This window comes from Pleuronectes platessa, chromosome 19 (genome assembly GCF_947347685.1).
Source record: "Pleuronectes platessa chromosome 19, fPlePla1.1, whole genome shotgun sequence".
Lineage (NCBI taxonomy): Eukaryota > Metazoa > Chordata > Actinopteri > Pleuronectiformes > Pleuronectidae > Pleuronectes > Pleuronectes platessa.
In genome coordinates, this window is record NC_070644.1 from 7,223,195 (window position 1) to 7,236,683 (window position 13,489).

A 13,489-nucleotide genomic window follows, 5' to 3' on the forward strand; every position below is an offset into this window, starting at 1 on the left:
GCTCGACACATAAACAAAAATAGACATCTCTATTAACATCTGTATATGAATGCAAATACATGAAGCAAATGGCATTTCTGTTAATTTGCACACAGACTGTTTACCTGCGGGCCACCAAAGCCTGTGTTTGATTAAACAAAAAACAGAAACCAGAAATATTCCGTTACGAATTTTTTTTTTCCGATTTTACATATTCACAAGAACAGAATCTGTTTATAGAGATTACTCATCCCACAGCTGCATCCATGAAACTGTTGGTAGTGCCCTTAAGCCGAACATTCTGTTCATCAGTATCTTTTAAGCAAGAAAGTGCACAGTTATTCCACCAACTGAAACGTGTACAGTGGATAGAGTACAGCTCGGGCCACTATTTTCTATTCAAACCCGACTGAGCCAGGGAGAAAACTAACCGAGCGATACCTGAATCCGACAGGGATTCTGTTTTCAGAGACCGAACCCGACCTGAGTCCGATATTTTTCCCAGATTACAGGCACGTAAAGTGTAAAATATCAAGAAGCTAGACCAGCTAATGTGACCTTACCTGACCTGCGCCCATAATACCCATACACGCTGGACAAAAATGACCTAATAAAAGCCTCAACTGCCACAATATAAGCTTAAATTGCTGTTACCTTGAAAATATGATGCAAATATAATGTAATCATTGTTTTTTCTGTGTGCAGTGCTGGTGTGCATGCCTACGCGTCGCTGTGTTTCTGCTTTGCTATGTAGATAAGCAGTGTTCAGTGGGTGTCCAGCCTCGGATTAACACAGATGAATATTTCATGTTGGACGTCCAGCTGCTCCCCATCTGTAGGTCTCGCCCCTGAGACCACCTGAGGCCACGAGGCCTAACAATGTCATCACAGCAAACACACACATACACACACACACTGAGCATCGACACGTAACACACGATGCTGCGCAAAACAAATATGATTATGAAACTGAGATACATGCAACTTTTATTCCCGTACAGCGAGATACAACAGCGGTCAGCGCTCGAGCTGTTAAGCGCTCCACTGCGTCTTTCATATTCAAGGCCGAACATCTGCACACCGGGGAGTTTTCGGGGTATAGGATTCCTTCCCTCCTCCCTACCTTGTCTCATCATGTCTCTTTTTTTTTTCCCTTCTCTCCCTCTGCCAGTTCCCTTGCCCGTCTTCTTCTTCTGCTGGGTCTTCTGCCCTGATGGGAGACTGCTCCCAGGCTGCCAGGGAGCGTCACCGACTCCCGCTCTCAGCACATTACTCTCTCGTTCTGCATCCTTTACATGCCTTCTCACTTGTTTTCGCACACACACGTACACACAAAATGATATCTATGGCTTTTCTCTCTTCCTCTACCGCATGTGTATGGAGATCATTAAATACGAGTCAGGTAGTGCATTTGTAAGTGAGGTGTGTGTGCATGTGTGTTAAACCAGGTGAGATAAGCCGCCCCCTGGACATTCCAATTTCCTGTCCGATATTTGCCGTCTCCCCGGAGCACTTTATCGAAGAGAGAAACATAAATGCTGATAGCTTAGGAAAGCGTTCCGCTGTTTGAAAAATAGAGAAACTGAGGGCTGAAATTGGAGAGTGATGAGTTGGAAATGGACAGAAAGAGGTGGAGCTGGAATGATAGAAGCGATAAAACATTTTTTTAAATGGGCAAGACAATGAGAAAAGACAGCGGGACGAAGAGGAGGTATGAGCTCATTTTGTACGACTGCAGAGTTCGCCATGTTCCACGCTAAACACTTGGTAGCGTTCTCTCTTGTGATAGCCTGACAGTGATGTTAATGCCTCATTAAGAGAGAGAAGAGAGGCACAGAAAAAAAAGCAGAACATTTCTTCAAATGCAGCTTCTCATTAATTAAAACCACAGATGGACACCTTGGCTGATCTCCAGATGTGCTACAAAGATAGGCACTGGGAATGATGGCTGTTACTCGCTTCAGGATGGAATCACGATAAAGAAAAGAGAGGGGTGAGCAGGCGGCGCGGTTACGGATCCACGCAGCCTGGTCTGGAATTCTAATTGAGATGGTCAGGCGAGGGTCAATGTTTGCCAAGTGGCCGAGTTTCTGAGGAAATTAGGAGACTCAATCAGAAATGGGCAATTATCACAGCCTGAAGCTAAACACTATCACGTGCTGTAGAGCCGTCAGCAGGAGACCCAACCCAGATCTGTACTGTTTAGACACTGAGGCAGTGGATGGAGAGGATTATAGGAGAGGCAGGTTGCAAGTATCTGACGAGTGTTAGGGCCATTAAAAATAGCACAGATTTGGAGAATAAAGTCAAAATTTTCATCAGTAAAAACTATTTAATCATAAAAACTAAAACATTGCTTCAAATATTATTCTAATAATATTACATCTTTAAGTGGCCCTGGTACTCCTTTGTGGGACAGATGGATGGATTGATGGATGGAGAAACTATTTCTATTCAGGTTAAATATTTTTTATTTATTTGTGTTTCTGTCTTCGGAATCGATAAGGCCCAGGAAAAAGGGATCAAGAATTGCATGTAAACAAAATATCTAGTAAGATAAATCCACTATCCACTTCAAGTCTAAATACTTATAATTCATACAGAGTGAAATGTTTGTAGCCACAGGCCTTGTATCTCAGGTCAATCACCACAACAGCATTAGCTGGTATTTGTTAATAGAGCCAAAATACCAACATGCTGCTTGTATGTATTTATCATGCATGCTTTACGTGGTGTGTTTAAATAAAACATCCAATCCAACTACGGATGTTCTGGTTATCTGATTCGTTTCTGAAGGAATAACATGTGCTTGGTTAGAGCATTCATTTTTAAGCTATTGGTTAGTAACACACAACAATCTAACCTATTGAAAGTTTCTACTTTTCCCTTTGAGGAAACATTCTATTCTGACCAGTTTTTATATTAATTCTACTGCTTTGCCCAGATGGCCAGACAAAGCAAAAGACTCCTACTTTAGCATAAGTAGGTTACAACCTTGATATTGCAGAGACAAGCCGTGATAGAACAGAGGAGAGGAGACTCGTCATGTGTTTCTGAGAGAGAACAAGAGTAAAGAGCGAGACGCATTAGAAGTGACAGATTGGAGAGTCGGGATTTGCTGGTTTTCACAATATACTGACAACGCAGCACAAAAACGTCAACTGTGACCTGAATAACCGGCCATCAGGAGGAGCGAGGCACCGGAATGGAAGGCGGCGGACAAACAATGGAGCAAAACAAAGCTGCACCCAGCGAACCCCTACCTGTCATTGTCGACGCTCCTGAAGCCGGGGAGGATGTGTCTGAAGCTGGAGTTGCGGTCGAGTTTGGGCTGACTCTTGGTGCGTTTGATCGAGCCCTTCAGCCGCCGGCTCAGAAACCCCTGATGGAGAGAGACAAAGACAGTCAACAGCGGTGTCACTGCGAGGTGCAGCGGGGAGAGTCTCAGGGACGTCAATCACTGGCGCTCAACTTGGCAGCGGGACAGAATACATTAATACCAACGTTTACCTGCCGCATTCCTAAATTTGCTGAGGCCGAGGTCACGAGCAGTAAATGGAGAAACAAATGGGTATAGATTTTTCATATCAGGCTGGGAGCCATGTTCACAAGAGTAGCCAGGACAAGGTCAGACGCATAATATTTCCTGAATTCAAAACTTCTAGCAACATCAAGCACATTCACACACAGGACCATGACTAAAAGAGGATTCCCACAGAGCACAAGCAGAAGAAAAGCCGGTAGGAAATACTTTTGGCACAATAACAGCGCTAATTGTGTCTGTATTTGTGACCTCTGAATACAGTGTTTTGTAATTATTTTCACAAACTAATTCAGCGGATACACCCCTTTATTAGTTTGCTCATTTTCCTCCTTTGTCTGGGTTTGTGTGTTTACTCCTTCCCAGCATCTGCAATCGCACTCCCCCAAGCACCTCGCCGTCGCCATGGCAACTGCCGGCTGGCATAAGGAGCGAGAGCACATGAACCAAAATGAGATGTGGTGCAGGAATCTCAGGATGCTGCAAGTTTATTTTGGACCCCGGTCGCCTTGGCCATGCAGACAAAGAAGATCACGGAGGAGAGGAGCGAGAAGAGGAATGAGAAAAGAATGACCAGGAAGCCAAGGTGGCGAGAGTTGACGGAGAATGTACGGAGGGCAGCATGAAGAGGACAGAGCACAGTGTGCAGGAGAAAGTAGTGAGTGGATAGCGAACAGGCTCGGGTGCAACTTTAATTACAAGCAAACAACAGGGCAGTTGATTCACAGGCTGAACAATAGACTAAAAAAGGTAAGAGTGCAGTCAAGGCACTCGTTTAACTCGAGTGACTTCAACCATATGTCATTCCATTACATGAATTCCACAAGACAGGTGACCGGCGACAAAAAATGAGACCTCTTTCCGCCGTCGCCAGGCCGTCATCAGACCTGTATAATTACCACCTACAGTGTGAATAGGTCGCCCCGGGCAACAATGGAGTAGGTTTAATTAGAGAGTGACTTCCAGACAGGCTGCAGGCTGATCACAGAGGAAGCCGCTGCCTCCTGACGAACGACGCCTGTCATCAGGAGAACACTCCGAGCAGGGAACAAAGACGAGCTAATGTCGGTATATTCAAGCTCACGCCAATGGCGGTGTCGATCTTTCATTAGTGTGTGTGTGTGTGGGTGCGTGTGTGTGTGTGTCCTGAATCAATAGCCGTGTCCCAGTTTCACACCATATGCTAAACTGAAAACTGACATATACTCAGTTAATACTTCATTTTCTCCCAAAGAAATCTTGATTTTTCAGCGTGTTGTTTATTTCCAGCGCTGTTCCGCAATGCAATGCTCATAGGAAATCGAGGAGCTATTTGCATCTGCTAAATATTACAGCAAATTTCATATGGTGTTGAGACAGCTCGGGAAAATTTTTGAAAAACAAGAACAAAATGAATAAATTAAGGCATCCTCCATCGATCATGCACATGAAGTTCAGTTTAGTAGACATGGGGACGACTCCTCAGCCTGTAGAAGCAGTTGTATAATCTTTTTTCTGGCTCTTGGGGGAGCTTTCTAAAGTCTGTGAATATAACTCAGTTCAGGCTTAGAGACGACGAACTTAAAACAGCGAGACTGTGTTTGAAAGAGTTTAAAGGCTGTGGGAGTTTTTCTCCCAACAGGAAAGATCATAGACTGACTGTAAAGATGGATGACATGACAGTTTCCCGAAAGTGAAGCCAAAGCGTCTTGATCACCACCTGGTGGCTGGCTGCAGTACAGGTCATAAACCTGGCCTCCCCTATGTTAGGGGATGGGACATGGACCAAACTAAAAAGTCTAAGTAATCATTCAAACATTTTATGTAGTTTTTATTACAGTGGTGTTTGTTCAAGTGCTCATTTGTCAGGTAAGTTTGGTTTTAATTATCTTTTATTAAAAATGGGTTGAAATGTTATGTTATTGTCACAAAAAATTTGACAAATCAAACTGCTCATGTATCATTATCATCAGTGGCTACTGTCTACATAATAGATAATGATCAGATTTAGTCATTATAATTATAAGCTATTAAAAAAGACCTGTTAGTGACAGGGCCCCTTTCTGAAACAAACTTTCATTTCACCCTTTAAACCCATTATTAACGCCACACATGTATTTGAGCGTTTTGGCCTGAGGACAAATTAGCATAGGCGCCATTCTGAATAATGATAAAAATGAGATGGCACTTGAAATGGGATTATTGTTCCCTTGACTGCATATAGCACAACCTCAGATTACCTCCTTCAACAACATGACAAGAGAATTCATGGAGAGGCAAGATATTTTTAATGGCAACGATGGTGATGAAGTAGAACAATCACCCACGCCCAAACATATGCACAAACACTGGCACACACCTTTTCTCATTTCAGCATATCATCACTCACGATCCCCTCCAAATTCATCGTAATTCCTTGCCTCTTCCCTTTAGCCCCTCGAGAGTCTGTGCCTGCTGTTGTTGGCATATTCACAGCTCTCAAAATTAAAATGCTTCCCATCCACAGAAATGCGTCCCTGTAGGCGAGGTGGACTGATGGCTTCTCTGTGTGTTTTTTACTTTTCTCCTTCCCCTGATGGATGGACTCTAAAATGTGGGTGGAGGAAGAGATGAGAGAGCCAGAATGGTACCCAGTCCCAGGCCTATAATTATTCTTGATTATATTGTATTTAATGTTCTCTTTTTCACCCGACAAGTGCATGTGAAGAGAAATCATATCTGCCTGTCAACGCTCTTGCAGGGAGAAGGTCAGCAGATATGAACAGCCAATTCCCCCACTTACAGTCAGTCAGTAAGGATGATCGATGCCTGTATTAACACCAGATGAAACCCCAAAGGAGGCTCGGCACGTTTTTGCATTTAATTTGCCTTTGGCACCTACTCATACAGGAAGAGCAACAGGAACAATAAGCGAGGAGACAAATAAAAAGAGAGACTGAGGACGGAAATAGAGGTGAGACCAGTTCCTGCCAGGGGAGGCGGGTGTGAGATAAAGGAGAAGGATAAATGGAAAAAGTGGGGCACAATGTGGAGGTGGCAGATAGAAATAAGCAGCAGAATGAAACAAAAACGAGGGGAAAAGGTTCCGCAAACGAGCAACGAGGACGCTCAGCAGAGCAGGGCCTCAGCTGCAGAGGGCAGAATTCATCCTCCCTGTTGGTTTATTTTGTGATCAGCACTCGTTTTAGCAGATGACATCGGTCGTTGGGAATCAGGAAAGTGACGGCTGACACACTCATGTACAGAGTTTGACATCTCCCTACTCCCATGTCTCGTTGTCAGTTCTTAAAAGCAGCACGACCGGTGATGCCGGCGCACACAATGGAAACTGACACCTAATGAGGCGTCGTACATTATGTCATTGTTGTATTGTGTGTTGAAAAAATGTGTTAATGACACATAGGAGAACTATAATTCCCCAGTGAAGCTTGGTTGAATAATACCTAATTCAATATCAATGCATGATTGAATAAAAGCCATAAATATATGATGAGATGCCTCAATTAATTTCTGATATTGGTGTGTAAAAATTACAGAATTTGCTGCAACTTCTTTTACATTGCATGGTGCAAACACATACTAATACAAAGCAGCATGACGGCTATTACAGCCTGCGCACAGGGGGCATAACAGTGTCACGTGTTGTTGTGAATATGAATGAGCGCTTTAATTATTCCACATTTCCACGGTTGACACCTAATTAGGAGGAAAGAGGGGATGGAACAAACTTAATCAACACGCATCCAGGTTTTCACAGACCCTATGACTGGTTGTGAAGGGACATTAATGCAATGAAAATAATGTGTTTGTTCATATTTACTATGTTACCTTGTTTACAGTGCAGATGTGTTACATCTGCGCATGCATCTGTGTGTGTGTGTGTGTGTGTGTGTGTGTGCGTGTCTGCATAATAGCCTTGCATACTTGATCGTAATCCCAGCCTGTCCAAGCCCATTAAGTCAGAACAAGAGGACAGCTCAATTTTATCGTTGTGCTTTTTTCTCTCTATTTTTTGTCTTTTTTTTTTTATGAAATTAAAGCAAATGCTTGCAACAAGTTAATTCTATTCCCCTTGGCTTGGCAATTCTAGGCTTCCTTAATGGGGGGCTGATAGAATCAGTGCCTGGACAATCAGCAGGGTGTTCCCCGCTCCCATATCAAGCTCTCTTGTCCTCCTCGAGCACAAGCTGATGAAAACAAGAGACATACCTGTCCAATTAGACCCCTGCCATTATCTGAGAAGGGGTGGGGGGGGAGTCAGGGGGAGATTGGATAAGGACCTAAGTCACTATTGAGAATCAATCCAGCCAGCTTTAGTGCAGGCAGCGGGACGTGGACCTGACAGACATAGATAAGGTTTGTTTTTCGGCTCTTTAAATAAGCCCGGAAAAAGAGAAAGTAGTAAATAATAACTTTTATATTTAATGTATGCAATCTTTTACTATTTTTGAATTGGTCATGGGAGATGAGGCTTTGCCAAGAGTTTAGCTTTCGTCCGTGCCTGCTGGTGAGAAATAGTTTTTGAGAGGCACCAAAGGATGTGCTTTTGCATGTGCGTGTGTGTGCACGTAGAATCCATTTGTGTATGTGTGTGTGTGTGTGTGTGTGTGTGCAGACACTGAACCCAGTCTGCAAAGAACATGAGAGAAAAACATTTTGACAGATTTAGCTCAAGGCCTAGGAGGGGTACTTTAGATGTCACTGCAACTCTGTTTAACTGGAGGGAGATGAGTGAGAGGAGGTTTGTCATCGCTAAACGCGGGAGATGCAGGAGGAGAGGAGGAGACTACTCGTCTTCCTGTTTTCATTCCAACACTTCTGTGTGCCAAATGGGCCTACATCCTGTCCCTCTCTTCATCCAACCTGATCTGCGAATTAAACATTTTTAATCACATATAATTTGTTTACTAGTTTGTATTCAAGAGAAGTTTGTGAAAACTTAAGTTGCTGCAATAAAATCCCATGCCAGAAGGGGGCAGTGTAAGGAAAAGTGCAGGACAGGAGGCAAGTAAAGTGGTCATGTGATAGAGACAGGATGACTTTGCTGTAGTATCCCTCTCTCTTTCCTCCCTGGAGAGTACAAGGAGCTGCTTAAAAGACACTTAATCAATATTTAGCCCTTCCATCTGACCCCGTCTGTCTCCTACAAGCTCCCTGATCTTCTTTTCATTCCTACATCTCCCTCTCTCATACATTCCTGATCATATAAAAACTGTTCGGCGACTGCATTTGCATTGTTTTTATAAATAAAGGAGTCAAAATAGCAAAAATGTAGTCATTAAAACAGAAAAGGTACTAACACTAAAAGAAAGAAAGCGATATAAATTATAAAAGGGCAGATCAAGTCAAGTAGTTATCTGTGGAGGCATCGTACTTTGGTGTTAGACAGAGCACTATCTTTTACCGAAACTCTGGCCATGTTCAGACCTGGTATTAACGTCTGTCTGTCTTTAGAGATCCGAGTGTTCAGCTTCATGTACGTGTGTTCTCACAGGTGCCAAATGCATCCTGAAAATATCTAATCTTTGACGCATCTCACTTCCCCGCTATATATGCAAATAGTCACCACTGTGAGTTTGGTTTGCGATGAACAATGATGTTGATTTAACCCGGTTTGACTTTACATATGTATCTGATGACAACGTTTGTCTGTGTGTCTGTGTGTAGATAAAGAGAGCGAGCGAAGTCAGGAAGGACCGAATGAGCGAGGCTACGAAGGAGGATGTCATTATGTGGGGATCAGTGTTGATATTGTGGTCACGAAAAAATGAGCGTGTGGACACTGAGAAGTGTGGAAAATTTGTTTAAAATTTGGCAGGTCAGAGAAGTCAGCTGAGTGGGCGGTCCTTCATCATCCCTCACCGCAGTATATATATTTACAGCAATCGGACCGAATACTTTACACATCTGTCGTGTCCTCACCTCCACTCTGGGACATTATTTGGAAATAGAAGTTTGAAGGTGAACACAGTGGCATATTTTTGTAAGTGGTCTCCAGTGCTCAGTGCAATTGACAGGACAGTCATGTTCCCTGCAGTGACTTTACACACACGCTCGCTATATGAAAACTACAGTCGCACTTTGTTTTATAAGCGATGTGATACGTCCTTCCACCACCGCAAAAGAGAGGCTTCCTCCTTCCCGGCCCAGCATATCCCATTATGCTTTGTGCTCCATTGACGAAATCTTTTTCAAAGAAGTAATGACGGCAAAAAGCAAGGTGAAAACGCCAGGAGAATGTATTTTTAAATTAAGTACTTAACCAAACAGCTAACGGTAAACCTCTTTCAACATCTTTAATCAACAGCAGAACTTTTTCATCCGTAGTTTTGTTGCTAGGCGACGGCTGTAATGGTGACACCATAGGAAGACCAGACCGTCTCATTTAGAGCAGGGGTCTTCAACGTTTTTCAGGCCAAGGACCCCCAAACTGGTGGAGAGATGGAGCAGGGACCCCCTACTATATACAGTATATTGTATAAAATTGTGTTGGGCCTAGTGCCATGTATAAACATAGCTACCCTGTTATTGTACCTTCAATACTAAGCTATTCAAATATTACACAGGTTCATATATTCATGTTTTTAATTTAAACATGTGCAAGGTACAGGGTGGCCATGCCACGGACATTTATAAACATACATCTTGCATACAACACTGAGCTATTAAAGTAATTCACAGATTCATGTTTTTATTTTAAACATGCATGTAGAAGAGACAGTGAATTCTCAAGCCATCTATGGATGCCACACATGTTCCCACATTAGTGAGATGTCGGACACTGATGGGTAGCAAACAACTTATCTAATCTTGGACGGATGGAGGTTGTCAGGTAGAGGGTCAAATCAGCCTCACAAAGTGTCTGATGCTTGTTAATGTGTTTTTAAAGACATTTAAATTTGTGGGGAAAAAATTGGTTTGAAAATAAATAAAAAATAAAATAAAATTTAAAAATTGTCTAATTAACCAAAGATTTCGCGACCCCCCTGCAGTACCTCCGCGGACCTCCTAGGGGTCGCGGACCCCCCGTTGAAGACCTCTGATTTAGAGGATACAGCTGACGTCGGCTGCTTAGACCCGATCCGCCGCATGATGCTGCCGTTGAATTGAGACACAGCTTCAAGGTGTTTTAGGGCTTAACTTGGCCCGTTACTGTACCTGCTGAGCCGTTACAAAAGGCTGATGACTGAGCACTGAGAGCTTGTGGCCCTGCTGGCCTAACATCTACTGTTTACAGTTCACCTGCGGGTCTTCATCTCCCCGCTCATTATTTATTTATGAAAATGTGCACTACTAATTGCTAATTAGCTTTAAATTGATGACTCATGGCATATTTCTTTGCTTCATTAACTGGCTGTTTATCTATTGAATTAAACATAGCAGAAAGCAGTCTGGATTGGAATTAGAGCAAGATGTCAGGCAAACGGACCACTCTGTGTGTATGTGTGTGTTTGATTGAGAGGTGCGTTTGTAGTTGAGTGAGTGATGGTATTGCGTGTGCAGTGCACAGGTGTGGAATGTTTGCGCAGGTTGTGAATAATATTCAGTGTGAAAATCACATAGGATCTTAGAAGTCAGAGGGGGATAGTGGGCTGAGCACGAGATGTGTAGACGCAAGACGTTCAGAAGCCAAACATCAAAGATCCTGTTCCAATATTTGAAGTAAATGAGTTTCAGCCTGGCACAAATCCATCTGGACGCCAGACAAGGCTTCTGTAAACCATGTTATATAACTTACAAACTCTTAAAGCAGGGGTGAGCAACCATGCCACTACATAAAGTTGAGGATTTATATGAGAAACTTTGGCTAAAACCAGCTGTGAGTGGCATCATCCACATCTCTACCATCTGACATCAGACGCTTGCTAAAGAGAAGCAGTTCAATATGTGTTCAATAATTTATTATGTGGCCCACAAAGGATATTATAAAAATTTAAATGGCCCATGACAGGAAAAAGGTTCCCCACCCATGTCCTAAGGCAAACTAATGCGGAGACAAAAAGGAAAGCCAAGAGAGTAAAACAAATAGAAGGACAAAGACACAGATGGTCCATAAGAACACACTCACAGTACTCACGGTGACTCTGAAAGGTGTGGTGGCCGTGGTCGTCGCCTCCATGGTGGGTGTGGTCTTGTCGGAGGAGCCGCCTGGCACGCTGCGTCGGCGTCCGGTCCTCTCTGGAGGAGACTCTGCAAATAGAGAGATCTTTACTTTGTGGATTCTGTTTTAGCATTGTGAAATAAGTACCATATGATTATCAAGTGGGTGAAGATGTTGGGGAATACAATTATTTGGTATTCTGCAGAGACTTCGAGGAGATCGATACTACTCGCCTACTTCTATTTTCTGTGCCTGAACTATGGAGATAAAGCCAGGCGACACCTTGTTCTAAGTAAAAATGGGAAGCAAGGAGAACTTTTTATACTTTTTTTATATGCAAAGTTATAATTTAGATGGTTATGTATAATTTTGAGCTCTGGGCAAAACCAGTCTCACTGGTTCCCCTCTGGTTTCAGAGACAAAGACAAACTTTTCAAAGGAAGTAAAAAAAAAAGGGCTTGTTATATCTTTCTATCACAAATTTCTTGATCTCAAATTTGATTTAGAGAAGTTTTCTTAGGATTGAATCGTATTAACAATTCCTCCATGAATATATGAAATTAGCCCATTCAGGTTGTGAAAGACTGGTGCTTTCACTTCCTGATCCTCTCATCTCTTCCCTGTTTACTGAACTTATCTGAATATGTTATCTTTTTATCTCGCGTGGTTTGCGTGTGTGTGTGTATGTGCGTATGTGTGTGTGTGTGGCACAGTATAGCGCAGCCCCAGATGGGAACGAGCACTGTGCAGATGTGTGGGAGCAGCAAATCTGGACATGTCCGTGAGGAATGTTAGTGTTGAGCATGCAAGTCCCTACAGACTTCTGATAGACATCACTGCTGAGTGCTAGCTCATAGGTACAGAGCAGATTATCAGTTGGTTGTGAACTGATCTTACCCCATGATAAATAAGGGTGGTTTTAGGCTACAGTGATACCTACACTGTGAGACATTGACAGTTTACGCATGATGAAAGTTTAGAAAACACAATGACACAATCTGTCAGACTAGGCCTGAATATGCTGCTATGATAATGGCGAATCACAGGCCTTTGTGAAACCCATGTGGTCATTGCATCTCTGAGGTCATGTTCCAGATCTACGACTGTCTTCAACATTGAAAACGAATGAAATTACTGAATGTTGCAGTGTGACTTTAATCAAGAAGAAATCACATTAAGAAAAACAAATACTGTTTAAAAACACAAACTACAATTCTAATTCATATTTATCATAAATATATATAAGGACTGTTTTATTTTATTGGGAGCTCCCCACAAACTGCTCATTCAATCACTGGGTATGTAACATCTCTGGATCCTCAACACAACAGGCTCTTATATGCATTCAAATTCATTTTGATCGTCAGTGCTTCCAGATACAAAACTAATGTTTGTCTGGACGTGGCAACACAATCTGACACTTCATATGTTTAACTTCAGTGTCCTCACAGTGACAGCTCTGCATATTGGTAAAATCTTAAATTGGCAAATACTACAATATTACAAATGCTCAATGCAATGTGATTCTCATTTCTCAATAATGTTAGAAAAACCTCAATCTTTTATCATAGTACAATGTTTAGTATTAACAGACAATTTCAAAATGAACCAGAACCCTCTGCCCTGTAGTTGTATGCCTCCGCTAACCAGTGCAGTTTCAGTCCCTCCATATCATCCACACATATTGCATTCACAATAAGATGAGGTCACATAACCTCTACATTTGATCACTGAAATGTAATCGGTTTATCTTTCAGTCCAATTAACAATTGAAGAGAATGCCCCAAATTCCCAGAAGTCAGACTTGGGATATCCTGTTCAAGGATGAGGCCATCATGACCTCGAGTCTAAGTGAATATCTGTGCCAAATTTGAAAGGATTCTCTTTTT

General features: G+C 42.6%; 1 protein-coding gene across 7 annotated transcripts in view; it reads right to left on the reverse strand.

Annotated features, from left to right (window-relative positions):
* dab2ipb (DAB2 interacting protein b) overlaps positions 1-13,489 on the reverse strand; it is a 138,813-nt gene that overhangs the window by 67,600 nt on the left and 57,724 nt on the right. For 4 of the 7 annotated variants that reach the window (XM_053410889.1, XM_053410885.1, XM_053410892.1 and 1 more), the window contains 2 exons: positions 11,568-11,689; positions 3,243-3,361 (listed from right to left, as the gene is read on the reverse strand). In XM_053410889.1, coding sequence (XP_053266864.1) covers positions 3,243-3,361; positions 11,568-11,618 — 170 coding nt within the window. In that variant the 5' untranslated portion in view covers positions 11,619-11,689. Of the gene's footprint in view, positions 1-3,242; positions 3,362-11,567; positions 11,690-13,489 lie in introns of those variants that run through there. The other 3 variants (XM_053410887.1, XM_053410893.1, XM_053410894.1) reach the window with 1 other exon arrangement.